Below are 25,975 nucleotides of genomic sequence, written 5' to 3'. Positions count from 1 at the left end.
TGTTTTGCTATACTTTTTGTCTAATTTGTAATCTTCTCCATAATGTATTGGTGAATAACCGTTTTACGGAGAACATGAAAAATAGGGGAAGGGAGGGCAAGATGGAAGGAGCGGGCAAGATGGAAACTATCTACCTATCGCCAACCATGCGACAAAGTGCCCGTGTCTCTACGCACACAGATATAAGCGGCCATGTTGTATTTATGTCCGGTGACTCGGTTCGGCTCGCGCCACCAAGCGACTTGCACGCGTGTTTTGTATTTTCGCGACGAATTCTTACAAAATCAGTGGACTTTAAAAGTGTGATTACGCATAGAAAGTAAGTAATACTACCATTTTGTTTTTATAAACACTAACTATAAGGAATAGATTTATGAATCAATATTTAAAGAGGAAAAAAATTAAAGGATTTTATAAGAAATTGATATTATTATTGGAAGTTAGCTTGTGGGCAAGATGGAAAATTGCATTTTAGGGCAAGATGGAATAGTTTCCATTTTGCCCGCGTGCAATTATTTTAATTTCTGTTTTAATTTTTTTCAACTAATTGAGAATGATTCTCTTTATAGATGGTGTTCAAGTATATTACAAAGAGAAACATAGGATCTTGAACTGAAGAAACAATGCAGATAGTGATGGACGAAGCTGTAACTACTAGGTACAATACGCGCAGCTTACAGCTACAAATATTTATTGAGAAAACAAGACCAACAGCAGATAGACTTGTTTAATTAATTCCAGATAATCATGTTACTCATCAAAATCTAGAAGCTTTAAATTTAGCTGGAGAAAAATATATATTCATGCTCAGTATTCCCCCCCACCAAGCCACAAGCTGTAACCATTGGACGTCTCTTGGAAGTGGCTTTTGAGCAAGCCATGACACTTTTCAAAAGAATCGTCCTTGAAGAAGAGTAAATCAGTTTGATATAGCTAGGCTAGTTTGCATCGCCTATGAACAAAAGTGCTACTGTGCAAAATGCCTCTAGTGGGTTCAGAAAGGCTGGCATCTTCCCATATATAGACATTTGTTTACAGATTTAGACTTTGCATCGGCCACTTTTTATGAAAACGCTCCAGTAATTGAAGGCGAACAAAATTTAATTGTGACTGATGAGGGAGACTAAAATGACGACACAAATGATTATTCGTCAATAAACGTCAATATTGTAGACAATATTACCAATGAAACATCTACTGTTCATGATGGTTATGAAAAAAAAAACAAGATGAAGAAGTGCAACTTAATTTTGATAATACACAGAATACGATGTGAGAAGACAGTATATTTAAAACAAGTTTAGGTGTTATTGATAAGAGTTTGGAACAACCACCCACCTCGTACTAAATTTCTCCAATTAAAATACTTCCATCACCAAAAGTTACTCCTACAGTAAAGAAGCGAAAATTGAGATGTAAAAAATCAGAAATCCTAACTAGTTCTTCATTCCAAGAAACTATTGAAAAAAATAAGGAGCTGAAAGCGAAACCAAAATTAGTCCTTAATCCGGTCATCAATGGCAAGGAAAACAAAGGAAAGGGCAAAGGAAAGGGTAAAAGAAAGGGGAAAATGACAGAAAAAGATGAGAACATACTACAACATCCGGAGCAGTCAACACAAGACGATGTGTTGTGTGTATTATGTGGAGAAGCATATGTGGAACCGCCCACAGAGGACTTGGTACAGTTTCCACAGTGTTGTGGTTGGGCACATGAACTATATTCAGACATAGAAAACGGTTGTCTTTTATGTGTCAACTGTAAAATGTAAGGATATCCTATTCATTCCATCTTGCCCTTATAAGCTTTCCATCCTGCCCTCAGGGTTAGGGCAAGATGGAATATTTTCTGTTTTTGTTTTATGGGTCGTAACAGATTTTATACTCAATTTTAATTATTTTTAATAACTCAATTTTATAAGCATGTAAGATCTCTCTGAAGACTTATTAAAATAAATTATTGATATTATGTTGGTATATTTTTTTTTACATCTTAACGTTAAGCCTTCCATCTTGCCCTCCCTTCCCCTAAATAAATAAATAACGTCACATGTATTCAAGTAATAATGTCATTCTAATTGTCTTAGCTAGTGGCGTGGGTTCCGATGACGTCATTAATCATCCGGTCGTACGTAGAGACGATTTTATTTGCTGCTTAATTATTTATCAAGGATTTTTATTACTTGTACACGTAATTAGATACGTAAAAGAATATTATGTTTATAAATTCAAAATCTAACTTGTCAATTCATGCGAGTACATACTTTTTTCGTGTTTATACCAGACACTATTTAGGTTACAAACCAATTCATCAGAAAGTTGTGATAATTCAAAAAGGTAACTGTAAAAAACATGGGAAAAAATGTTACAAGATAATATTGTTAATTCTGAATTTGAAATATGAGATCGACAAATATGACGTTTAATGACTAGGTTCAATAGTCGAGTGGTTAAGTGCTTTCCCGGTAAGACGAGAGATCCTGGGTTCGATTCCTATTATCTTTTTTTTCTGTGTCTTGTTCTACTTCATGTTTCGTTTAGATTTGTTAGTATTATCTTCTTCTTCAATGGAGTCCACAATGGAGTGCTGGTACCTACCCTGATGGAAGTGAGGCATGGAACTGGCAAAGAAAGAATGAAAGTAGATTGAATGCTGTTGAAATGAGATCCCTGAGGCGGATGTATGGTAAAACCATGTATGATCGTGTGAGGAATGTGGAGATCCGCAAAGAGTGCAAGGCTGATGTAAGCGTAATGAGTAATATCAAGAAAGGAACGCTTAAATGGTTTGGGCATGTAGAGCGAATGAGCGAAGAAAGGAGTGTAAGGAGAATGTACGATGCAAATGTGAATGGTAGCAGAAGTCGGGGACGCCCGAGGAAAACATGGCACGACCAAGTGAATCAGATACTTGAGTCGGGCCAAGATGTCATGTAGAGAGTCAGAACAATATAAGAGTATGTATGATACGATGTATGAATGTGAATGAGGCAAGGAGTTTGTGCCAAGACCTAGTTGTTTAGCGGTCCGTCCTCTCTGCCTACCCCTGCGGGGAAACGGCGTGATGGTTAGTTAGTTAGTTCAATGATATCTATTCTTTACTGGACTTCCCTAGCCGATTGATTACAACCTTGAAACATTTGATAAGATCGGCTTAGTCACAATGTAATAGTTTTTAGAGTGCTTTCGTAGGAAGGGGTAAATATGACGTCAAACAATATTATACTTCTCTTTCTTAGCAAAGGAAATATTCATATTATAACTACATATCTATATATATACGCTACCCATGTTTTTATTTCGCAAATTTATAATCAATAACATTTTTAAAAGTCTATCGTATTTTTAAACCTGCCGGCTTGCCAACTATGTGGCGGCTCCGTGGCCATCAATCTCGAACTTATTATTTTAATCGTGTCCCTTAAAATAACACTTAACCTACGTCTCAAATCATCGTAGAAGGTTTAATAAACTAATATCGTGGGCAAAGTTAATGAATGTGTCCTAATAATGTGTTTATGGGGCAGAATCTAAAGGTCCTGGAACTTGGAACGAAAAAAAGCTTTTCATAAAATACTAATACGATTCAAACAGAAGTACAAAATGTACTTGTATCCTAATAAAAATCCTAATAATTAAAAATTAATAACGTAAAGATCAAACGTCTCAAGTAAAACAGCTTGCTGCAAAGAAAACAAATAAAATAAAATGTGTACAATATGAATCACGACGCGACGTTTCGATTTGGCATAATCTTTAAATTAAATTCATTGTATGGTCCTTTTTTCGTGGAACCAGGCGCAATAACCACCATTTGAAACCAGGCGCAAAAACCACCATTTGGAACCAAGCACGATAACCACTATTTGAAACCAAGCGCAATAACCATCATTTGGAACCAAGCACAATAACCACCATTTGAAAGCAGGCGCAATAACCACTATTTGGAACCAGGCGCAATGACCACCATTTACAACCAAGCACAATAACCACCATTTGAAACCAGGCGCAATAACCACCATTTGGAACCAAGCACAATAACCACTATTTGAAAGCAGGCGCAATAACCACCATTTGGAACCAAGCACAATAACCACCATTTGAAAGCAGGCGCAATAACCACCATTTGGAACCAAGCACAATATCGACTATTTGAAACCAGGCGCAATAAGCACCATTTGGAACCAAGCACAATAACCACCATTTGAAAGCATGCGCAATAACCACCATTTGGAACCAGGCGCAATGACCACCATTTGCAACCAAGCACAATAACCACCATTTGAAATCAGGCGCAATAACTACTATTTGGAACCAGGCGCAATGACCACCATTTGCAACCAAGCACAATAACCACCATTTGCAACCAAGCACAATAACCACCATTTGAAACCAGGCGCAATAACCACCATTTGAAACCAGGCGCAATAACCACCATTTGGAACCAAGCACAATAACCACCATTTGAAAGCAGGCGCAATAACCACCATTTGGAACCAGGCGCAATGACCACCATTTGCAACCAAGCACAATAACCACCATTTGAAACCAGGCGCAATAACCACCATTTGGAACCAAGCACAATAACCACTATTTGAAAGCAGGCGCAATAACCACCATTTGGAACCAAGCACAATAACCACTATTTGAAAGCAGGCGCAATAACCACCATTTGGAACCAGGCGCAATGCCCACCATTTGCAACCAAGCACAATAACCACCATTTGAAACCAGGCGCAATAACCACTATTTGGAACCAAGCACAATAGCCACTATTTGAAACCAGGCGCAATAAGCACCATTTGGAACCAAGCACAATAACCACCATTTGAAAGCAGGCGCAATAACCACCATTTGGAACCAGGTGCAATGACCACCATTTGCAACCAAGCACAATAACCACCATTTGAAACCAGGCGCAATAACCACCATTTGAAACCAGGCGCAATAACCACCATTTGGAACCAGGCGCAATTACCACCATTTGCAACCAAGCACAATAACCACAATTTGAAACCAGGCGCAATAACCACCATTTGAAACCAGGCGCAATAACCACCATTTGGAACCAAGCACAATAACCACCATTTGAAAGCAGGCGCAATAACCACCATTTGGAACCAGGCGCAATGACCACCATTTGCAACCAAGCACAATAACCACCATTTGAAACCAGGCGCAATAACCACCATTTGGAACCAAGCACAATAACCACTATTTGAAAGCAGGCGCAATAACCACCATTTGGAACCAAGCACAATAATCACCATTTGAAAGCAGGCGCAATAACTACTATTTGGAACCAGGCGCAATGACCACCATTTGCAACCAAGCACAATAACCACCATTTGAAACCAGGCGCAATAACCACCATTTGGAACCAAGCACAATAGCCACTATTTGAAACCAGGCGCAATAAGCACCATTTGGAACCAAGCACAATAACCACCATTTGAAAGCAGGCGCAATAACCACCATTTGAAATTTTTAGTACCATTATTTCTTGATGCGCGGTAATTCCTGCATCGGAAAATTTACGCGGTGCCCTCTTTTTTACATTAGAAAGTCGTGTGAACTTTGGGGGTGCTGCGTAGAGGGTTCTTTTAGGAAAGGAAGCATGGGAAGTTCTTGGGAAGACAAAGGTACGAGGGGTGGGTAGGAATCTGGCGATCAGTGAGTCCATGACTGACAGACGAATGAATCCACTCTCACTGAGGTGCAAGGCGATGTTCCGAGAGAGTCCTGTTCAAGAGACCAGTCTCTCCCGATCCGTCATGCCGCGCAGTTGGTGGACAGACGCACCAGCCATCAAGACCCTGATAAACCTCACCCCATGAAGTCGGGCATTTCTGCTAAGTCACAAAACGTAGCGAACCACTTGGCGTGACCTATGGCATATGTTGGTTACGCAATAAATGGTTCCCAGGCCGGCGGTACCTATACTCGCCTCCCAAATTTCAACCATCTTTATAAAATGATAAAATTATTATTTAATTCAACCTTGAATAATATTGTACAAGCTAATTTACCGGCGTTGACCGGAATTTACGCAGTTTTTCGAAATCAGATATATACAGTAATTATTTTCCATTTATTATGTACATCAAGTGCGCAAAATTTCATCTAGAAGTATCAAAATACTGCTTTAAGAGGGGGGGCATTTTTTGGAAATCTTATGCAGACGGTGACCTCTTATTTTGAAAGTCAAAATTGTGCAAAATCTAACACACATCTGCCACAGACACTCTTCTTTATTTAGGGCGCAATAACTGTTATTGTTCTTAAAGAAATGTATTAAATTAAATTTTGCAAAAGAGTTTTCACAAATTACCTATGGACTGGAAAATACAGTAAGGATAAATGATAATAATAATACTAGTTAACAAAATGAATATGTACTTTAATATACAACCTGAGCATGATAGATTTAGTACCAAATTTCACGACATCGCTAGCAGAAATTGCACCACATCACTAGCAGAAATTGCACCACATCACTGGCAGAAGATTTGAAAATGTGTTTATTTGTCTTGCATTCTATTGTTTCCGAAACTAATTCGCCCATTCATCGTGCTCTAATTGGATTGGCAGTGATAAAGGGCGGGCACAGACGACCTACAGAGCTAATTTAGCTTGAACACTTCATCTCAGAGTTATTTCTACTGTTATTATATTATTTAACATTGAGGAGTTGCGGAATGATTTAAACTAGGGTTGGTCGGTTAAACCTACGCCTTCCGCTCTGCTACGAGTATGTTGCACTGATCGATGTTGTTAATCATATCAAAATATGCATCGGAATGCATTCTAATGAAATTGCTAGCAATTGCATGCAAACATTGCAGAAGAACGGAGCTTTCAGATTTATTATATTGAATTTAGATACACGACATACAGAAATAAAGATTTTATACAGGATGGTTGATACTTGTTGAGACCTCAAATAAAACGCAGAATTCTATTTATTTTTTTATATTATAGAAACAAACAGTACATGATTTACAGAGATAAAACAATATACAAGAATAAGATATTTCATGTTGGGTACCAATGATATGTTTCCTTGTAATATCTGCTAAGTGGTATGTTTATTCCTTAATTACCAGGTGACGTGTGTAGTTTATTGGTGTGTGTGTGACAGGTGTAATGTACGTGTGAGTGTTTGTTTGTGTGTGTCTGTATGTATGCGCATTGAATAGTTTAAATTATTGACATGATTGCACGTTTGAATTTGGGCAGTGAATCCGAAAAAATGTCAATGTTAGAGTTAAGACAAATATTATTTAGAGTATGAAAAGCTCGGTTAATTGTCGAATTAGATGCTGCATTTATATATATATATTTTTTTAATTATAATTAATCGTGTGGAATAGTACTGTATGCCGTGTACATCTCAAAGGTATGTTAAAGTTAATAAGTGACAGAAGTTCAGTACAGTCAATTTCATTGTTTAAAATTCTGTGCATAAATATTGAGTGAGCTACTGCTCGTCTTCGCTGCAATGTTTCAAATGTACACTCAAAGTTATTGTTGAATTTGTATGTAATATATTTTATAAATTTGTTTTGGATACGTTCTATACTATCTATGTAAAGTTTATATTGTAACCTAACCCAACCTTCTCCTTACGCATCTGATTCTCCTCTGCTACTTCCTTCATCCTCACAACATTGGCCTATGTTCCATATATTCCATAAGATGAGATTACCATAATTCCCTAGGCTCCGGGTAGTTGCGAAATAGGTAGCATATCTTAAACAAGTGCCATTATATGGTATAAAAGGGTACCTACTCTTTTGTGCAGTATAAAATAAAAATGTACCATCTTGTACAGAAATAAACTCTCAAAAAGTATGCACCATCTTGTGCAGCACCACTTTAAAATGTACAAGCTGCTTTGGATAAGTTATGCCATATATTGGGAAATGGGATCACTAACTTTCATAACATCAATCATTTCTCAGAAGAAGACGGGCCGATAATAAATCTCAATGTATTGCCTCGTCGGCTTCTGGGAGGCGAAATGATGGAGACCACGTATCAGTGGGTCGGAACAAGGACACACAGGACAAAGGCACTGAATAAATAAACCAATAGAAGTTTAAATTAGCTAATTTTTTTTCTTATTTGTGGTGAAACTGATCAAACATATCGAATAAATCTCTTCAGCATATTAGCGTTGAGTCGTTCATAAGCGAGCCGCACAATCGATCCAGCTCTTTTTGAACCAACTTTTTGAGAAAACTTAACTGATTTAAAATACTGTTAATTAATGGCAAAATTGGATTTTTGGCGAAAAAAATATTAAAAATCAGGTCAAATTATTCGTTTTCCTGTTAAAAACGGGACTATAGGCCTTTGATGAATGAATTGACAGAGTTCCTAACAAAGTATCAGTTAAAAACGAATGTTTTATGAGGACGGCGAAACACGTGTGTTGATATTGACATTCTGATATTGTCGAATTACATGATGACATTGATTAGGAAAATAACACGCGTTCTCCATATATTCTGAATGAATAATATTTTAACAGGCAATTGGAATATTTTTTGAATTCGTACGACTCCTGGTAAACCGTTCCACGGCTCAATTGTACGGATACTCTTTTTTACGATATTTACGTACTTATATTGAAGCATTCCGTCATGATATCTATTAGGAAAATAACACACACGTTCTCGATATATTCTGAATGACTAAAATTTATTAGGAAATTAGCATGCTGTCACTTTTTTAATAGGATCGTTTTTCCCCGCGCATCGCTTTAGGAGATAATCAATTTCATTGAGCTGCCTGGGGCCTAGAAGTCGAAAGGTCTTGTGTAAAATAACGACATAGGTTTTCTTCCAAATCGCTACTGATCAGGGTTCTAGAGATTTTGTGTTCGGTGACAGGTGCGGCCGGTCGCACAGAGGGACAAGTCAAAAGATAAGAATTGTCGTCACTGAGTGTCAGTCAAGATAGTCGGCACGTACGTAAATTTAACTGGAATATTATTATTGTACGTTGCACGGGACTTATCTCACGTCGGATTCACCTATCCAGTTGCAGGGCCGCGAAGTTCCTTGGAATATGTGATGACTTACTTAGGTTCGCTCCATGTTTGAATTGAGTTCTGACGTCATCGGAACCCACGCCACTAGCCACAACAGTAATACTTATGTGTATTTTGGGTACAAGTGACGTTTCGCATTTCCGTCACTTTACTTTATAATTTAAATATCAATAATATATGTTATATTATCTTATTTTTTTGTAATAAACAGATATAATGATAACCTCACTGGGTTCTCCCGCGCTGACAAATTCATTCACATATTAAAATTTGACGTATTAAAGTTAAAATTATAAATATTTTATGTAGTGCTTTTAGTGCAGTTGCGTGGTTTCGATTTCAGTCTGTATTTGATGTCAGTATATTTTCTATTTCTGATATCCCTATGTTTTGTATCCAGCTATTTATTTGAGAAACATTTGATAGTGAGTAGGTTTTCCTCGTGATTTACTTCATTGGTCATAATATGGGCAGTTTATTATGTGGTTATGATAAATACAGCTGTTAAATAAAGAGCAAACGTACTGTTATTTACGTCATCATTCGGAATACTTCAAAAATGTGCTTTATTTTAATACAATACATTTTAACCCGATAAAAGAAAATTAATTCTTTCGATCATGCACCAAAAAATGAAAACGTTAAACTTTGATAGGTCACAAACCGTTTAATTCGTCTCTTTTTATTGAAACTTTGTGTTGAAACCTTTCCATAAATAATGATATATTTTATGAAATGATACATTTTATGAAATTCTAACCCAATTTCCCGGCGTTTCCCGGGCTTTGAAAGAGTTTTTTTTTTCAAATCAATTGTAGACAGCAATTTTCCTCTTACCTTGAACGTCAAGTATGCAAAATTTCATCCTCCCTTGAGGGGATTTTTCAGAAAAAACGGTGCTGTATAAATTATCCAAATATTATTATTATTTATTTTTAAGAAGTATCAAAAATCCGCTTTAATGGGTGACAGTGGCGGCTCGTGACTTTTGGGTGCGCTAGTGTGCTAATATTTAAAAAAGGGCATTATTGATGTTGTTGTAGCCGAATAAAATTTTTGTTTGAAAATTCGGTTTTTTCTATGAAGGTTTTCAGGAAAGTTCAGTTCTACAGTGCACTGGACCGATTTCTTGAAAATCTTCATATAAATGTTTTCACGCTCAAAGGTCACGAGCCGCCAATGTGTGTTTAAAAATGGCGGGGTGGTTTTTCGAAATCTCGTGTAAACAGTGATTCCTCTTGTTTTGAAGGTTAAGTGTGCAAAAGTTCATCAATTTCAGAATAAAGTGTAGATTTGTATAAAAACAATGTGACGCTGCTACAGACACTCTTCTGTATATATTAATATCCGTCTTACTAATTAGATTCCCATACGCCGGCCGGTTCGTCGGTATGGTAAAGCCGCCCTTTAGCCTGGTTTAAGGTCGTTTTAACCATATGTTTACACCGCGTTTATAAGAAAGGGGGCTATTTATTTATTTAGTCACGTTAAAAAGGTCCTGGGGGCAGTTTTAATATTTTGTGATATGCGTCAAAAGATAGTTGCTGAACTGTCTGTAAATTGGGTCAATGCAGAATCTTTTAGGCCCCGTAGTAAGCATTCAAAGATGGTTTGAAAGGCAAATATGTAAATACAAATTTTAGAGAAAAGCAATAATTAAGCGAAAATGGTGAAAATATTTAATAAAACACGACTCCTTTGAAATAGAGCAAAAATTTGTCGACAAATGCTTTAGTTGTGTTTATAGATATGAATTTTATCATGCCCATAACCAGAGATGTGCTTTATTTCAAATAAATCCATTTAAAATGGAAATGCTAAATGCAAAATGGGTATTTTGCATTTTAAATGCTTTTCTAAAAACCATTTTGCATGTTGCATTTTAAATGCTTTTCTCAGTGCATTTTCCATTTTAAATGCTTTTTTGCAACATTCTTCCTGTTATCTCCACTCATCTTTTTATCATAGGCCCCGTATATCAGTCGGTCCTCAACCTCGCTATGAGAGATAATTTACGTCTGTCAAGTTGCTACTTGGTAGGAGCCCTGGCAATTAAGTGATACCATTAAAAAAATACAGATTCAAATAGTGAACACGGGGCCATGATGCTGTAATATAAAATTTTAGATAGCAGTTTCTATTTTTTACGTTGCCAATATTAGTCCCGAGCAAATTTTTTACTCTACTGTTAGGCACATGTTCATCAAATGCAATACTTGTCTTCCGAGTTCAGCACCAGTTGAATGTCTCTTTTCAAATGGAGGTATAATCATGAGACCTCATAGAAGAAAGATGAGTGATGATGTTTTTGAGAAGCTCGTTCTTCTAAAATCTAATAATGGCTAAGGCTACATAATACCTACATAATATAGACTATATATTGGTTTTCTCAAAGTTGTATTATTTTATCTGTGGGTTTTCTAGTGCGCCTGCTTGGAGTTTTTTGTGACAATCTATGGTCAAATAATGGGTGCGCACTAGAAAACAACATTTTATATTGTCTGATTGTCTCACTGTCCTGTATTTCTTTATTGTTCACTGGTGGATGTCCCCTCACTAGAGAGTTACTACACAAATGATGATGGCCTTAAGAAAAAAATCATTAAAAATGACAATATTTAGTTAATAATAGATTCTATTATATTCCACTCAAATACAATTGTTTTTTACACAGGACATATCAGTATGTATGATTTGTTATTCCACAAGTTGTTCTACATTGATGTCCATTATTAAATGACAAAGTTGTTTAAAAATTCAATAATTATTTTGAACCTGAGAAACCATTTTGCATTTTCAATGCATTTTGAAAATAGGTATTTTGCATTTTGCATTTGAAATGCTTTTCTAAAAACCATTTTGCATTTTGCATTTTCAAATGGAAAAGTTATGACCCATTTCCATTTTGCATTTCAAATGGTTTTGGGTACCCATTTTGCACATCTCTGCCCATAACATATTAAATAACAGAACAAATCGTGTTTTTAATAATTTTCGGAGCTTAATTTTCGATTTTGAATTTCATATAATTAACGTTTCGGCATAACAAATGTATAGATATTATCTAATAACTTTTTTTTAACGAGAAACTTGTTATAAATCGGTAGAAATTGGGTATGCGGCGGCAAGTATAGGCTTGTCGCGTTCCGATAGTCGGGAGTTCTTGCTTTCGGAGCATAAAAAAGTGCACGTGATCTACCACGAGTATACGTGTTAGGCACATATAAGGTGGATTAAATATACTTTCAGAGAATAAGTTAGAAAAAATGATTACCTAAAAATATTTGCGGGCTTCTAAAGTGTTGAAATCCAGCATTCCTAAAGGATAGATACAGGAATGGACAGTATGTATATTCTATCATATACGGGTAAAGCATAAACCTCGTTTGTACTTTTTAAATTTATTAGTTTTTGATCAGAGAGGGGCCAAATAATGGAGCTATAATCCAGGATAGATAGATAGATTAATCGATTAATGGATGTCGTCATTCTCACTGTCTTGGCTAGAGACGTGGGTTCCGTTGACGTAACTCTCCCGGGGAGTAAAGAAGCGTTTATTGATGTGCAAAAAATATTAATACAAGTTTTTAAAGTCGTAGGTAGCTCTTTCAATGGAATTCCTTACCGGAAAACTTAATACGCAGAAAGTTTTCATTTTAAGCTCGTTTGTCAAGAAAGTCTCACAAACCAACATTATATAACGAACCCCTATTATATTCGGGTCACACGAGACATAGGAGAAAATAACATGGTTTCTGTTTCCCGACCTCTGCATTGAATAAAAGTTTCAGGAAAACCACAAAATATAATAATATGTATATTATTATACGCATTATTATATAATGGCAGAGAACGCGTATGTGTAGTACATTTCATTCAGCAATTTTAGCACATTTATATTTACGAGGTGAGTTAATTGCGAATTTGATAAATATATATATGTAAACCAAACGATGGATGGAGTTACTATTCGAAATACATGCCTATTGCTAGGGCTTCCGATTAGTCGCCTAATTATACAAACCGGTTTCGGATATTACACATTTTACCTATTATGCTACGTATAAACACGACAAAATTATCACGAGTCGAGCCGCGAATTTCGGCAAAGGAACGAGGCAACCGCAAGTGGCATTGCTGGTTGCGGTTGCTTTGTTCCCCATAAATCCCGCTCGGCTCGCGGAAATCTTGTTCTATTTATACGGACCATTATACAAAATACAATATGCCTCTTTCGAGGGCTTCATTTTAATCGCCTTATCATACGAAGTAGTTTCGGTAAACATCCCGAAACTGATTAACCGGTGACTTAGTGTACAAAACAATGTTTTGTGTTGATTGTACCATGTCTTTCTAGAGGTTTCATGATAACTCAACCCAATGAAAATTCAACACACCCGAAAAGTGATAAAAAGTCATTAAAATCGATTAATAAAACTAATCTACGAGCCTATTTAACCTAATTTTTGTTTCATTACTTTTCAAAACTATATATCACTTTTTAAAGGTGTGAATTGTCATTGTCATTGGTTGTGTGGTTCCTTTATAGGTTATTCCAGACATAATTTTTCATTTACTTGCGCGTCATATACGGGTATCTATGTTTATCCAATGGACAAGATCAAAGGTTTGTTCCTTTTGCATATTATACTTGAATCCAGCCTTGAATTTTTTGTGGATCTCTAATGCTAATTCCACGATTCACACACGGTTGGTACCAGAACTCCGTTATGGACTGATTATCTCGATTCATTTTTTTTACTGGCGAAATCAACTTCCTTATCAGATATCCCATCCCTCACAAACGGTGACCGGATAAATCATCACAATGATAATTCATCACATCTTTAAAAAGTTATATAAAGTCATGGAAAGTGATGAAACAAAAACTTTATTAACTGGGTTAAGTAGGTTAGGTTAGGTTAGGTTAGGTTTCATTTTTTTCATCGTTTCTAATGACTTTATATCACTTTTTAAATGTGTGTTGAATTGTCACTGTGTTGAGTTATCATGTAACCCTCACAAACATATCAACATCAAAAGTACGTAAATTCATCTACCATTATTTGCAAAACTTCGGAAAATGGACGGATATTTTTTTTAAATATACTTACCGGGAAACTGAATAAAAATAGCCGGTTTCGGTTATTTTAATTTTTTAAATGCTAACCGGTGTCGTTGAAAACATGTTTGTAAGCCCTGGCTGAATCTACGCACATACTCTCGTGACTATAATATCACAAAGATAATCTTACATCATAATAAATCCCATCACGCCCAGTTTCAGTCATACAGAAACGAATTAACGTCATACATTTTTTTCTCGCATATGATATTAGTTTTTTTAAACCATACCTGCGTCAATTAACTGGTTGAAACTTGACTATCAGTTTTTTATTCTTTGTCCCACCTGTTTGTTTTTTATTTGTTATTCATTTGGAAATTATTCACGTGTGTTTCTTATTTATTCTTAATTAATAAATCAAAAATCAAAATGTCCACTGAAATCATAAGATTTGTCAGTAGATACTTAAATACCTTCCTACTTAATTATACAGCGTAATATAATATTTATTTATTTATTGCATCTCACTATACACAAATCATGTTTTTTCATAAAAATCAACCTCACTAGGACTAAGCATGAGGTTAACAATTTATATTTAAGTGAAGCAAACATACAGTGATCACATGAATTTATCACTTAAAGTAATAAAAGTAACCCGACCACCATAACACGGGCATGTGCCTAGCATGGTGGTCGAAAAATTCCTCAATGCATGTAACTAGTAATTTCATTGAATAAAGAAACTTTAAAAAAATATATACTACATACAAACACAAAATATTTCGAAAAGAAAGAAAATATATGTGTTAGATGAGTTACCAGATGGGTAATTTGACAGTATATTGTAACAATATTATATTATAACTATAACCAATATTAAAACCATAACTAATTATTAACCATTATTCCCAAGAAGAAACAAAGTATACAATAAAGACAGCTTTTAACAAATGGGACTTACATAAAATCTTATTATTTAAGAAAGGACAAGTAGTGCTTGAAGTTCAATGTAGAGCTAATTCTAATTGTTTCACACAATATTGTATCACACACACTATTGTTTTATGAAATATTAAAAATATAAATCAATAAGGAATAATACGATTTGTCCAAAGAAAAATCACTATCTCAATCACAACTATTTTTTCAAACTTTCTTCAGGCAGGTACCTCGTACCATAGTAATAATGACAAGCTCAGTCAAAGTTCACCTAGTGAAAGTTAGCCATCTGGTCAAAGTAAGGCTTGGCTGAATGATAAAATGGATGCAGTAAAATATTCAAACCGGAAACGGAACGTACAAACAAATTTACAGACAGAAGAAATGCCAAACGGTATCTAAAACAGAAATTCGTCACGCCCAGCAATAAATTTGAGTATCCCGGTGTGAATTTGATTTTAAACAAATCTAAAGTTTTATTCCCAGATTGATGAAATTTTGCACACTTGACCTTCAAAACAGTAGGAAGGTCACTGTTTACATGAGATTTAAAAACACTCCTACCTCCTTTTCCCACCCCTTAAAGAATGTTGATATTTGGTGAAATTTTGCACACTTGGCTCTCAAAATAAGAGGTAAATTACTGTCTACATGGTATTTCTAAAATCTCCACTGAAGTACGGGCAACGCCGGGACTTCGGCTAGGTATTTATAAACCGAACAATAAAATTATTCAACACAATAAAATATAAGTATGATTTAGGAAAAAGTGCGTTCTTAATTTTCTAATAAGGAGCCTTTAGAAGTCTGGTATTCTGTATGCCAATTTATCGTAAATTAAAAAAAACATCTACTCGTATGTTGTAGATTATACCCTACTAAATGCTTTTTTATAGCTAAGTCTATAAATAAACACAAAGATTTTCCATTGACTTTTGAAATACTTTCCACTCTCGTCATTGAAGACGCTTTAAGTTTTCAATTTACTTCTCTCGGGTGAATTCGCCAAATAATAATAAAATTCCCTCAACGGAAGCTCGCAAAACGTCAGCACAGCAAAAATTGAGAGAGACATCAATGGTGATCTCTCAGACGTAAATAATTCAGGGATTTATGGATCGTTAAAAGCTTTGCATTATTAGCGCATGTACGTGGTCTTCATCGTTAAACACATCATATCCAATGTCAGTGCATTCGTGTATGCATTTAGTGCATCGAACAAACGAGAACCGTTCAAAATATTACAAGGTTCTTAACTTAGACATTCGCTAAACAAAATAAGGATGATTGAGTCGGGTTTTGAAGTAAAATTTTCTTCCTTGAAATGTTAATTTTCTGCTTTATACATTTGCGAACCGAAACGCGAACTGAGCCACGAATTACGGGAAAGGAACGAAGCAACTGCAAGCGGTGTATCATGCTATTTGCGGTTGATTCGTTCCGTAGTATACGTAGCATTAGGCTTTGACGCACTTTCTCAAAAGCTGTGAAAATTTCATGACGCCAGAACTTACCGTCAGAGAGTTTTTTTGAAACATACAAGTTATCTCGCATAAGGTCGCCAAAGACGACTTTCATTAATAAATAACGGCGATTGATTCACTTCTAGAAGTTTTATTTTCCACATTTCCAATGGAATGTTATCTGTAATGGGTTTTTACAATGATTTACAAGAGCTGTACAAATTTCATGACGCCAGATAACGCCGATCAAGAGTTTTAGTGTACATAGAAATTAAGAAACAGCATAAGTGAATAGAAAACAGTAAATAAAGCGAAAAGGATGTTAAAATGCTTTTTATGAACAATCCTTTCACAAAAATGATTTATCTGTCTATTATTAATTTATGTTTGAAGGAAACTTTGTAGGTGACTTAATAACTAATATTAAAAATTAAAAAGTTATTTCGACTGGTAAAGACTAATCAATCTGTGAAAAATCATATTTATTCAATGTTACATTACAATATATTCAATAGTAACATAATGTCATGATTTATGTACACACCTATTGTGTACATTTTTCATGGTGCTTTTATGACAAAGATAAAGCAAAAAGCAACACCAATAAGCATCGACCAACAAAAGTAATAATTAATGTGTATGTAAATGTAATATTTACGTATAGTTCAAACAAAGTAACATTTTTTTATAACGGATAACCACAAAGTTATGGCTATTTTCAAAAGTATAATAAATATGTACTTATTGGCGTAAAAGAAAGTTAGTGTTGTACATTATTTTTTTAACTTTTAAATATGTACGCTTCATTTTCTTAACGAATGAATTATCAAGGCAAATGTACGTGCATGCGAAATGCGACAATTTTTCATGAACACATCATGACACTCGTAATTTACCAAAAGTTTACCAGGAAACCCGTTAATTCGTTAGGAGTATCCATTCAGCTTCTATTAATCTAAATTTAGTTAAGTGAAATATTACGTAACTTATTATTATTACATATATATATATCGAAAAGAAATGCTCTCATTGTTTATAACCGATGTAATAATTCGTGATTTGTGCCACTTTAATATTTATGATAGAATTGCAATCTGTTCAATTAGCGTTCATTGTTTATCTGAAGGATATATCGGGAGTGCAGGATGGGATTAGGGAAATTACACCAAACATTCAGCAAACAAATTTATGTATAAATAAGGATAGGAATATATGGAGAGAAGCAGAGATGTGCAAAATGGGTACCCAAAACCATTTGAAATGCAAAATGGAAATGGGTCAAAGTTTTTCCATTTGAAAATGCAAAATGCAAAATGGTTTTTAGAAAAGCATTTCAAATGCAAAATGCAAAATACCTATTTTCGAAATGCATTGAAAATGCAAAATGGTTTCTCAGGTCAAACAATCAAAATAATTATATAATTTAAAAAAAAAAAATCATTTAATAATGGACATCAATGTAGAACAAACATATTACATGATGGTAAATCCAAAAACACCACTACAGATTATGAAACCATAAAAAATTTGCCCGGGACTAATGTTGCCAACGTAAAAACATAGAAACTGCTATCTAACATTTAATATTACAGCGTCATGGCCCCATGTTCAGTATTTTTTGTAATGGTATTACTCAATTGCCAGGGCTCCTACCAGGGAGCAACTTGACAAATGTAAATTATCTCTCATAGCGAGGTTGACGACCGACTGATATTTGGGGCTTATGAAAAAAAGATGAGTGGAGATAGTAGGAAGAATGTTGCAAAAAAGCATTTAAAATGGAAAATGCATTGAGAAAAGCATTTAAAATGCAAAATGGTTTTTAGAAAAGCATTTAAAATGCAAAATGGAAAATACCCATTTTGCATTTTGCATTTCCATTTGAAATGGATTTATTTGAAATAAAGCATATCTCTGGAGAGAAGACTGCAAATAAAGAGATCATAGAATGGTTTGCTAGTGTAGTTATTGTCATGAAATCGATAAAAAAATTAAAACTGGCTTTTCTTAAATTCTTTATTCAAAACTATACACGGAGATGACTTACTGATATAAAATATTGCTAATTTATTAAAAATCTGGGAAATTATTCGCATTCCTGTTAAAAACGGGACTGCAGGCCTTTAACGAGTGAATTGACAGGTTTCCTAGCAACACGGATATGTTTTTAGGATGTCGGAACAAGTATTCATAAAAATTCTAATATTGTCGCATTTCGTCATTAAATTTATCAGGAAAACCATAGCTGCATGAACATGTGTTCCGATATTTTGAAAGGACTAATATTTTATTAAGAAATGGAAGTCATCGCGTTTTTAACAGGATTTTAATAAATCAGCCATACTCATTTTTATCAGTGTGGCGACAAATTTACTTATTATCTAACTTATTTTATAAAAAAATACTTTCGTTGTGCGACTGTCCCGCGTAACTCTGGTTCAATTACAAGCAACACAAGCCAAAAATTTGTATATTCTTAGTGTGCTTTATATCACCACGAATACAGGCAATAGGCATAAAAATCGCTTGGCAAACGGAGTCTACCAACGCTCGATTTCAGCGCAAAAGCGGTTTTTATTTATTTTGGAATAATTTCATAAGTAGGTATAAAGTTAATTGAGGGAAACTGTCACAGATAATCTTAGCAATTAAATTGATTTTTTTGTTTCTTATACGCGTTCACATATTTCTAATTAAAAAATATTTTTTGGTAGTTTACGCTTAATTTTTTTTTAAAAGCAATAAACAATTTTATTTTAAGTTTATTCAATTCAGTTTATCTAAACCACATTTTTTGGCATTCATTCGTCGTGAAGATTAATAAAAAATACTGATTTCACGCTAAGCTTCTAGTGCTCGGATTCGCTTTGAATTGTTTGAAGAATTCAAACACGCGATAAAGTAACTGCCCACCTGTTATATAATATTTTTAACTGAATTAATTTACATACAATTTAATTACAACAAATTGGTTGGCAAGTTAGAACCAACATGCAGAGAATTCAGAATATCCCTTGATTTTTCACAGGTTAGTGCTAGTTTACAAATATCTAGCTGAAGTCCCCGGGGTTGCCCGGCCTTTACACTGAGTTTTTCGGAATCAGATGTAGACAGTGTCCTTCCTATTCTTTTGAAGGTTAAGTGTGCAATTTCATCAATCTCGGAATAAAAGTAGATTTTTATGATAATAAAATTCACGCCACTCGCCCGTCACAGACATTCCTCTTTATTGAAATTGAAAGATACATTTATTTTTTAGTATATAATATGTGTATTTTTTACCATATAATATAAAACAAAAAGTAGCCTTTCCTCCCCATAAAGAGACAAGGCTCGTGTGTTTGAGATATTGTCTAACTTCTATTTGAGTCTCTGACTGTAAACGTAGATAAGTAGATAAAATTTAAAAAAAATGACAGGTGCCCATTAAAATTAAATCGGTATCTCGACTAAACATCGGAAAAAATAGACGCATTATCATTAGTTACATAATTTAAAAAAGATTCAATATGAAACAATATGTTTGAACTGTGACGAGGCCAGATAGTACATAAAACTAATGGGCATGACACTAGAAATGTACCAGAGAAGTAAAATTCGTATATATTGTTTTTTGGAGATAAAAAACAATGGTAGTATTGTTAAATTTACGATCTAAATTTTAACTGGCTCGATTGATATTTTTTATAGTGTGGGTATTGTTTGAAATGTTTTGTGTGTGAAAAAAAAAATAACGTTTAAGGCGATGCACTAAATCATGTAATATTTTAAATCGAACCGCTGTTAATAACACCCCTTACGTAGATGGTGATAAGGGTTAAATTCCCGCTTAACACCATCCGCCTGTTTTGATTTATGCAAGAAAAAAACATGGCCAAAAAGTGCCTTTTATTTTATTTTGTGGACGTTCAGGCATAAATATTTAATTATTTTTCGATCATTTTATAAATAACTTAATTTGCCACATTATACAATAAAATCATAACCGAAAACCGGTTTGTAAGTAGGAGATTTTGAACTTTAAAGCAGTTTTCATAGGCCTTATACATTATTTTTTTCTGGGCTTATAAAAAGACTTATCTAAAAAATATTCGATTATTTCAAAGGCCAAGATGTATTTTACTCGCAGTATTTAATTAAAGCATCTGAAACATTTCTAGGCGACCAAATTTTCAAAACCAAAACACATGATTTTGCATTACTACGTAGTGCATCGCCTTAACTGCCGCCGCAAAAAAGGTTTAAGATGTGCGATAAATATTTATAATATTTTTTAACATTTCAAATATATTTTTACCTCTCCGGATTATTACAGAAGCAATATTGTAAACAGTAATATTATGTTTTGTCGTAGAATATTCTTTATTAAATTTACAAAAAAATAACTCGAAATCAAATGCAGTAATTATAAATATTGGGTTGATCTATATATAAACCTGCAGTGTCTCCACAATTATTTTGATTATACTTAAATTTATCAATGTGTTATTCTGGCAGTTTGTCGATTGCATACTGAAGGAATTCGATGGTTTGGATGTGAAAGGGACGTGAAACTGATTTTGAATATAATTTTTGCATATTGTTGGAAAGAGCGCGGAAAACTGATATAGAAATATCAGAAAAGTAGCAGTGTTTTGTCTAATTTTCATTTACAATTTGCACCTATGATGATACTATAAATATTTAACTTCCGAAGCAACCGAAGGTACCTACTTGTGGAATGCAAAGAAAGATTTCGAACTACTGAACAAATGAGTGATCTATACCGATAAGAAAAAATAACTGATGTTTTACACGAGACCTTTCGACCACTAGGCCCCCAGACAGCTCAATGAAATTGATCATCTGTTCGGGGGAAAAACTTCAGGCACGCAGACAGGCCCAGAAAACCCTTCTATTGGTTTATCTTTTCAGTGCATCAGTCTGATAATGTAGTTTTATGACTCGTGAAAAATCACAGCATCGTTATAGAGGCTCTACTGCACATAAATAATCCTTGTTCCAATATTACCACGCGAGTAGCAGTACGCGGGGACCGGATTCGTTAGTTTCCGGTCGTCCGATAGAGGTTTGTTGGTCGAATTAAGCTAATTGGAGGTATGTAAAAAAAACATGGAATAAGTTTTTTCTCATCTGAATGGGATATTCTTAACTCTCGACAAATTAGTTCCAATTTTGAAAATTGAATTAAAATAATTTTCTATTGAAAATTTTATATTATTGGTAGGTACTTTATTGAATTATCCAAACAAACGCTTCTAATTCGGAAAATTAATCTCAAATTCAATTAAATTTCAAGCAGAAGTACTAGAATTGATTTAACCGGAGTCACAACCGAAATTAGTTTTTTTTTTAAATTAATAATATTCTATTATTGTGAAACATTTTTTTGGAAAATGATTTTCCGCCACCAAACTTTGTGGAAGAGCAGGAAATGTCTAAACATTTCATTGTTGACAGCAGCCAAAATACTTTGTTAATTTATGGCGGGTGTTAGGCTGTGACTACAATTTTATTGCAGGTGTTACAATGAAAATTACTCAAATAATTTGAAACGGAACATCAGTCCCGGTATAAAGCTAGATTAAATCCGGAGTAGTAATTTATTATTTGTTATCATGGCAATTGCTTATGCACATGGGCGGCTTACATTTTTGTGATAAACATATTTTTTCCAAACATCTAGCAATTTAAAAGCCTAGACATTGTTAAGTCAAAATGGCCGCCTATCTCGTTCAAACATCATTCCTTATAATGCGGATGTTTTTTAAATTTATTAAATTAACTTCGTATCCCTAAGAACTTATTATAGCAGCCTGACAAGAAACAATCGTAGAAGAGTATCGCATTGGTAAAAGAAATCAACCCGTAATAACATACAGGGTTTTCCAATAAGAGGTGTTATTTTGAATAGCCCGCTATTTCGGTAGATGTTACTTTTGAAGCTGTCATTTTTTGACATTTGACAAGTAGAAACTACGTCATTAATAAAAATGGAACGATATACGCTTCAACAATGCATTGAAATTATTAAAATTCACTTGAGTGAATCAAATGCAAATCATCTTGAGTGATGAGGTCCATTTCCACCTCGGTGGCTTCGTCAACAAGCAAAATTATCGCATCTGGGGCTCGGAAAACCCAAGAGTTGTTTTTGAAAAGCCTCTCTATCCTCAACGTGTGACTGTTTGGTACGGTTTATGGTCCGGCGGAGTCATTGGAATTTACTTTTTCGAAAATGAGGCTGGAGCAACAGTTACGGTGAATGGCTATCGAGAGATGATTAATGATTTTTTATGGCCGGAATTGGATGGTATCGATCTGGACAACGTTTACTTTCAACAAGACGGCGCTACGTGCCACACAAGCAACGAAACCATTGATCTTTTACGATTGAATATCAAAATAACATCTCTTATTGGAAAACCTTGTAGTTTTATTAACTATAATATATCTATTTTAAAATGTCTGGTTTAGGTGAGGATTGAACCCTCCTTCCCAGGGATCGGAGTCAACCGCGCTACCAGTCGCAGTAGGACCGACATTTATTTCGAATATGAACTTCAGTAATGTCGTCCAATTTCAGAGAAATGCATTCATATCCTCGTGTGTGCACGTGACTGCCACGTTGATAGAATGCATTGTGATCGTCAAAGAATCTATCTGCCTAGTTTCAGCTCTATCGGATGTCGGGAAGTGGGTTAATTTCCGCTTCCAAGATTTGCATTCACTGATTGTCGAAAACAAAAGTGTAATACAAATTGATCTATTTAAAAATAAAAATTCTACCAATCTTCGGCTAGAGGCGCAGTTAGTGGCAATAAATGTATACAGGGGGTCCGGAGGTAAAGTGCACTAACTTCGGGAGGTGAATATAAATGATGGTAGGAGTAAAAAGGATAAATAATTTTTTTTAAGAAAAAGAAAAAAAATCAAAATTTCAAATTACTATATATTGTGTTTCTTAATTAAAGAATAAATTTTACATTTTTACCAGAAAAGTACCCCTAAAAGTTGGAATTTCGAAAAAAGTTATCTCTTTTTTTACTTGTAGTATAAAGTAGAATCACCTCCTGAAGTGAATGCACTTTACGACGATTTTCGACGGATTTGACCGGTAAATTAAAATGAATATAACGTTGCATGGGGAATGGCTTATTCAAATCACCAGCTCCATGCAGTCAGTGTCAGATGCGTCATAACTTCATACTATAAAGACTGCTTGAGCTTTTGTTTGTTTTCAATACGCTTTATTCGATCAGCCTCGTGAAAGCGTGAGGCTTTTTCCGCCCGGCCGCCAAAACTCTGTGCATTTTATTTCCTTCTATTCTCGCTAATAATGTATCTATTCTAAATTTCCATTTGTAAGATTTTTCTTTGTTTATATTTTAATAATAATAAAATAATGTTTCACAATCAAAAAAATATATAAATACATGTTTACTTTCATCTTTACTTCTGGCAATAAAAAATAATTTCGATCACGTCTGCCAGGCGTCTCGTTACGACTGTTATTCTTTTTAGAATCATTTAAAATTTGAAACAAATGTAATTTGTAAATATTAATTATATTTTTGTACTTTCAGACGAATAATTCCGATTGCCCCGGCCCGATCCAGCCCCTATTGACTCTGCGTTGGTCAGCTTCCAAACCATGGCAGAAGCGCAGAGCGAGAGCGGGGAACACGCCACACACCAACATACATCCTACATACTTATACCGCACACCACACCACTCGATCCACCACACGCCGTGGCCGTGTTGACATCATATTGAATATTCATATTCCCTCCGACCGTCCAACAGGCCGGTCGCATACACTGCAACCAATCAATTAGCCAATCAACCAATCAAGCAATCACCCAGCACATCAGCCAGTCAGAAGTCATCACCAAACACAGGCTTATCAGCGACCAAACCTTCATCGAGTGCTTCTTGCGGAACCTGATTCAAGTGACAAAGTTTCGGGACCCTGCAAAGCTGTTCACCTCAATCTCAATGCAACTACTGATCATGGAGCAGATCGAGCAACCAGCCACTGTGGAAGACCGCAGTGCCGTCAAGATCCAAGCCGGCATACGAGGATACTTAGTCAGGAAGCAGCAGAGATTGGCCAAGGAAGCTGCTACAAAAATCCAAGCGGGCTTTAGAGGTTTTAAGGCACGCAAGGACATGAAGAACGCCAGGCAGACAACATAGAAACAACATCTTCATTCTGTTTTAATGATGTTGTTTTATACGTCTAATCATTCCGATGGTGCTTTGAGATTGATCAAATTGTGTTTACCGCATTTGAGATTTATAATTAGTGCATTGTGCAGGCAGCCACATAATGCTGCTCAGTGACGTGCCTAGGTCTACCCAAGCGTCTGTTTTTAGTCTATATTTAATCTGTGTTGTTGGTGCTCACTTTTTTCTATATCGGGTGCGATCGTCCGCGTAGTGAAAATAACCTCAAGGGGGTTTAATTGATACCTAACCAATAAAACGTACAGTTTCCAAAGTGAATTCTTCAAAGTCTGGATCTGGACTATCGCGGAAGTGTGTTGCCCGTCTTATAAATCAAACTGTTTTATCACTCACCGGAAATTTTTAAAACGCCAATAAATCATCGTTGAATTAGAACATTTCGTAAATAGGTCACGCACAACTCAGATATCATCACTTATTTTTATTGAAAGAAAATGTATGGTTTCCATTTTCCATTTAACACGCATATTTGCTAATTGTAATTCAAAGTCATTACCAAAAGTACTATCTAATATATGTCCTTTAATTAAGTAAAACGTGTACATTAAAATATTCCCAACTTACTAAGTGTTAGAAATGTTTAAATATTTAATACGTCTGATATTTTTACGCACATTACACGAAAAAGGGTTTTCAAGTAGATTCTATATCTAAAAAGTATTATTGAAGATGTGAGTTTTATATGTATGTAGAAAAAGAGTTATTCTTAAGTAGATTTACTATAATGTTTTAAAATAAATATTTTTATTGAAAATCATAAATCATTTATTCGTTTTATTTCACGATTTTTCTTTACTAAGTAAATAGTTTACAGGTCCTGCACATTGAAAATAATATCTTTTTACAATAAAAAAAGTCTTATGCGAAAGATTTTTTATACATTAAAATTTAAGGTGTAAACAATTTAAATGTGTATTAGAAATTATTATCAATAATTATTACCGAATTTCATGAGATCAATAATTATTACCGAATTTCATAAGATCAATAATTATTACCGAATTTCATGAGATCAATAATTATTAAAATTGTAATATTTTTTTCAGCACGAAATTTATCTAAAATTTGTAAAATTAATAATATCTGTTTTTCCCCCAACAGCTAGAAAAAAAATTGTCCCAGCAGTTTCATGGGAATCATAATATTAATAAACTGAAACTCTTATAAAAAATATACCTTTAATAATATTTTCCTTTG

General features: G+C 34.6%; 1 protein-coding gene across 1 annotated transcript; it reads left to right on the top strand.

Moving 5' to 3' along the window:
• The first annotated feature begins 24,302 nt into the window (after positions 1-24,302).
• On the top strand, positions 24,303-25,525 carry LOC149416806 (uncharacterized). The gene has a single exon (XM_089640646.1). It carries the CDS (start codon positions 24,527-24,529, stop codon positions 24,725-24,727), a length of 201 nt encoding a protein of 66 aa, XP_089496772.1. The 5' UTR covers positions 24,303-24,526; the 3' UTR covers positions 24,728-25,525.
• The last annotated feature ends 450 nt before the right edge of the window (positions 25,526-25,975 follow it).

This window comes from Hesperophylax consimilis, chromosome 16 (genome assembly GCF_061612785.1).
Source record: "Hesperophylax consimilis isolate HC1 chromosome 16, BYU_Hcon_1.0, whole genome shotgun sequence".
NCBI lineage: Eukaryota > Metazoa > Arthropoda > Insecta > Trichoptera > Limnephilidae > Hesperophylax > Hesperophylax consimilis.
The sequence above is the reverse complement of the archived record's forward strand: the minus strand, read 5'-3'. Positions and strand labels throughout refer to the sequence as shown.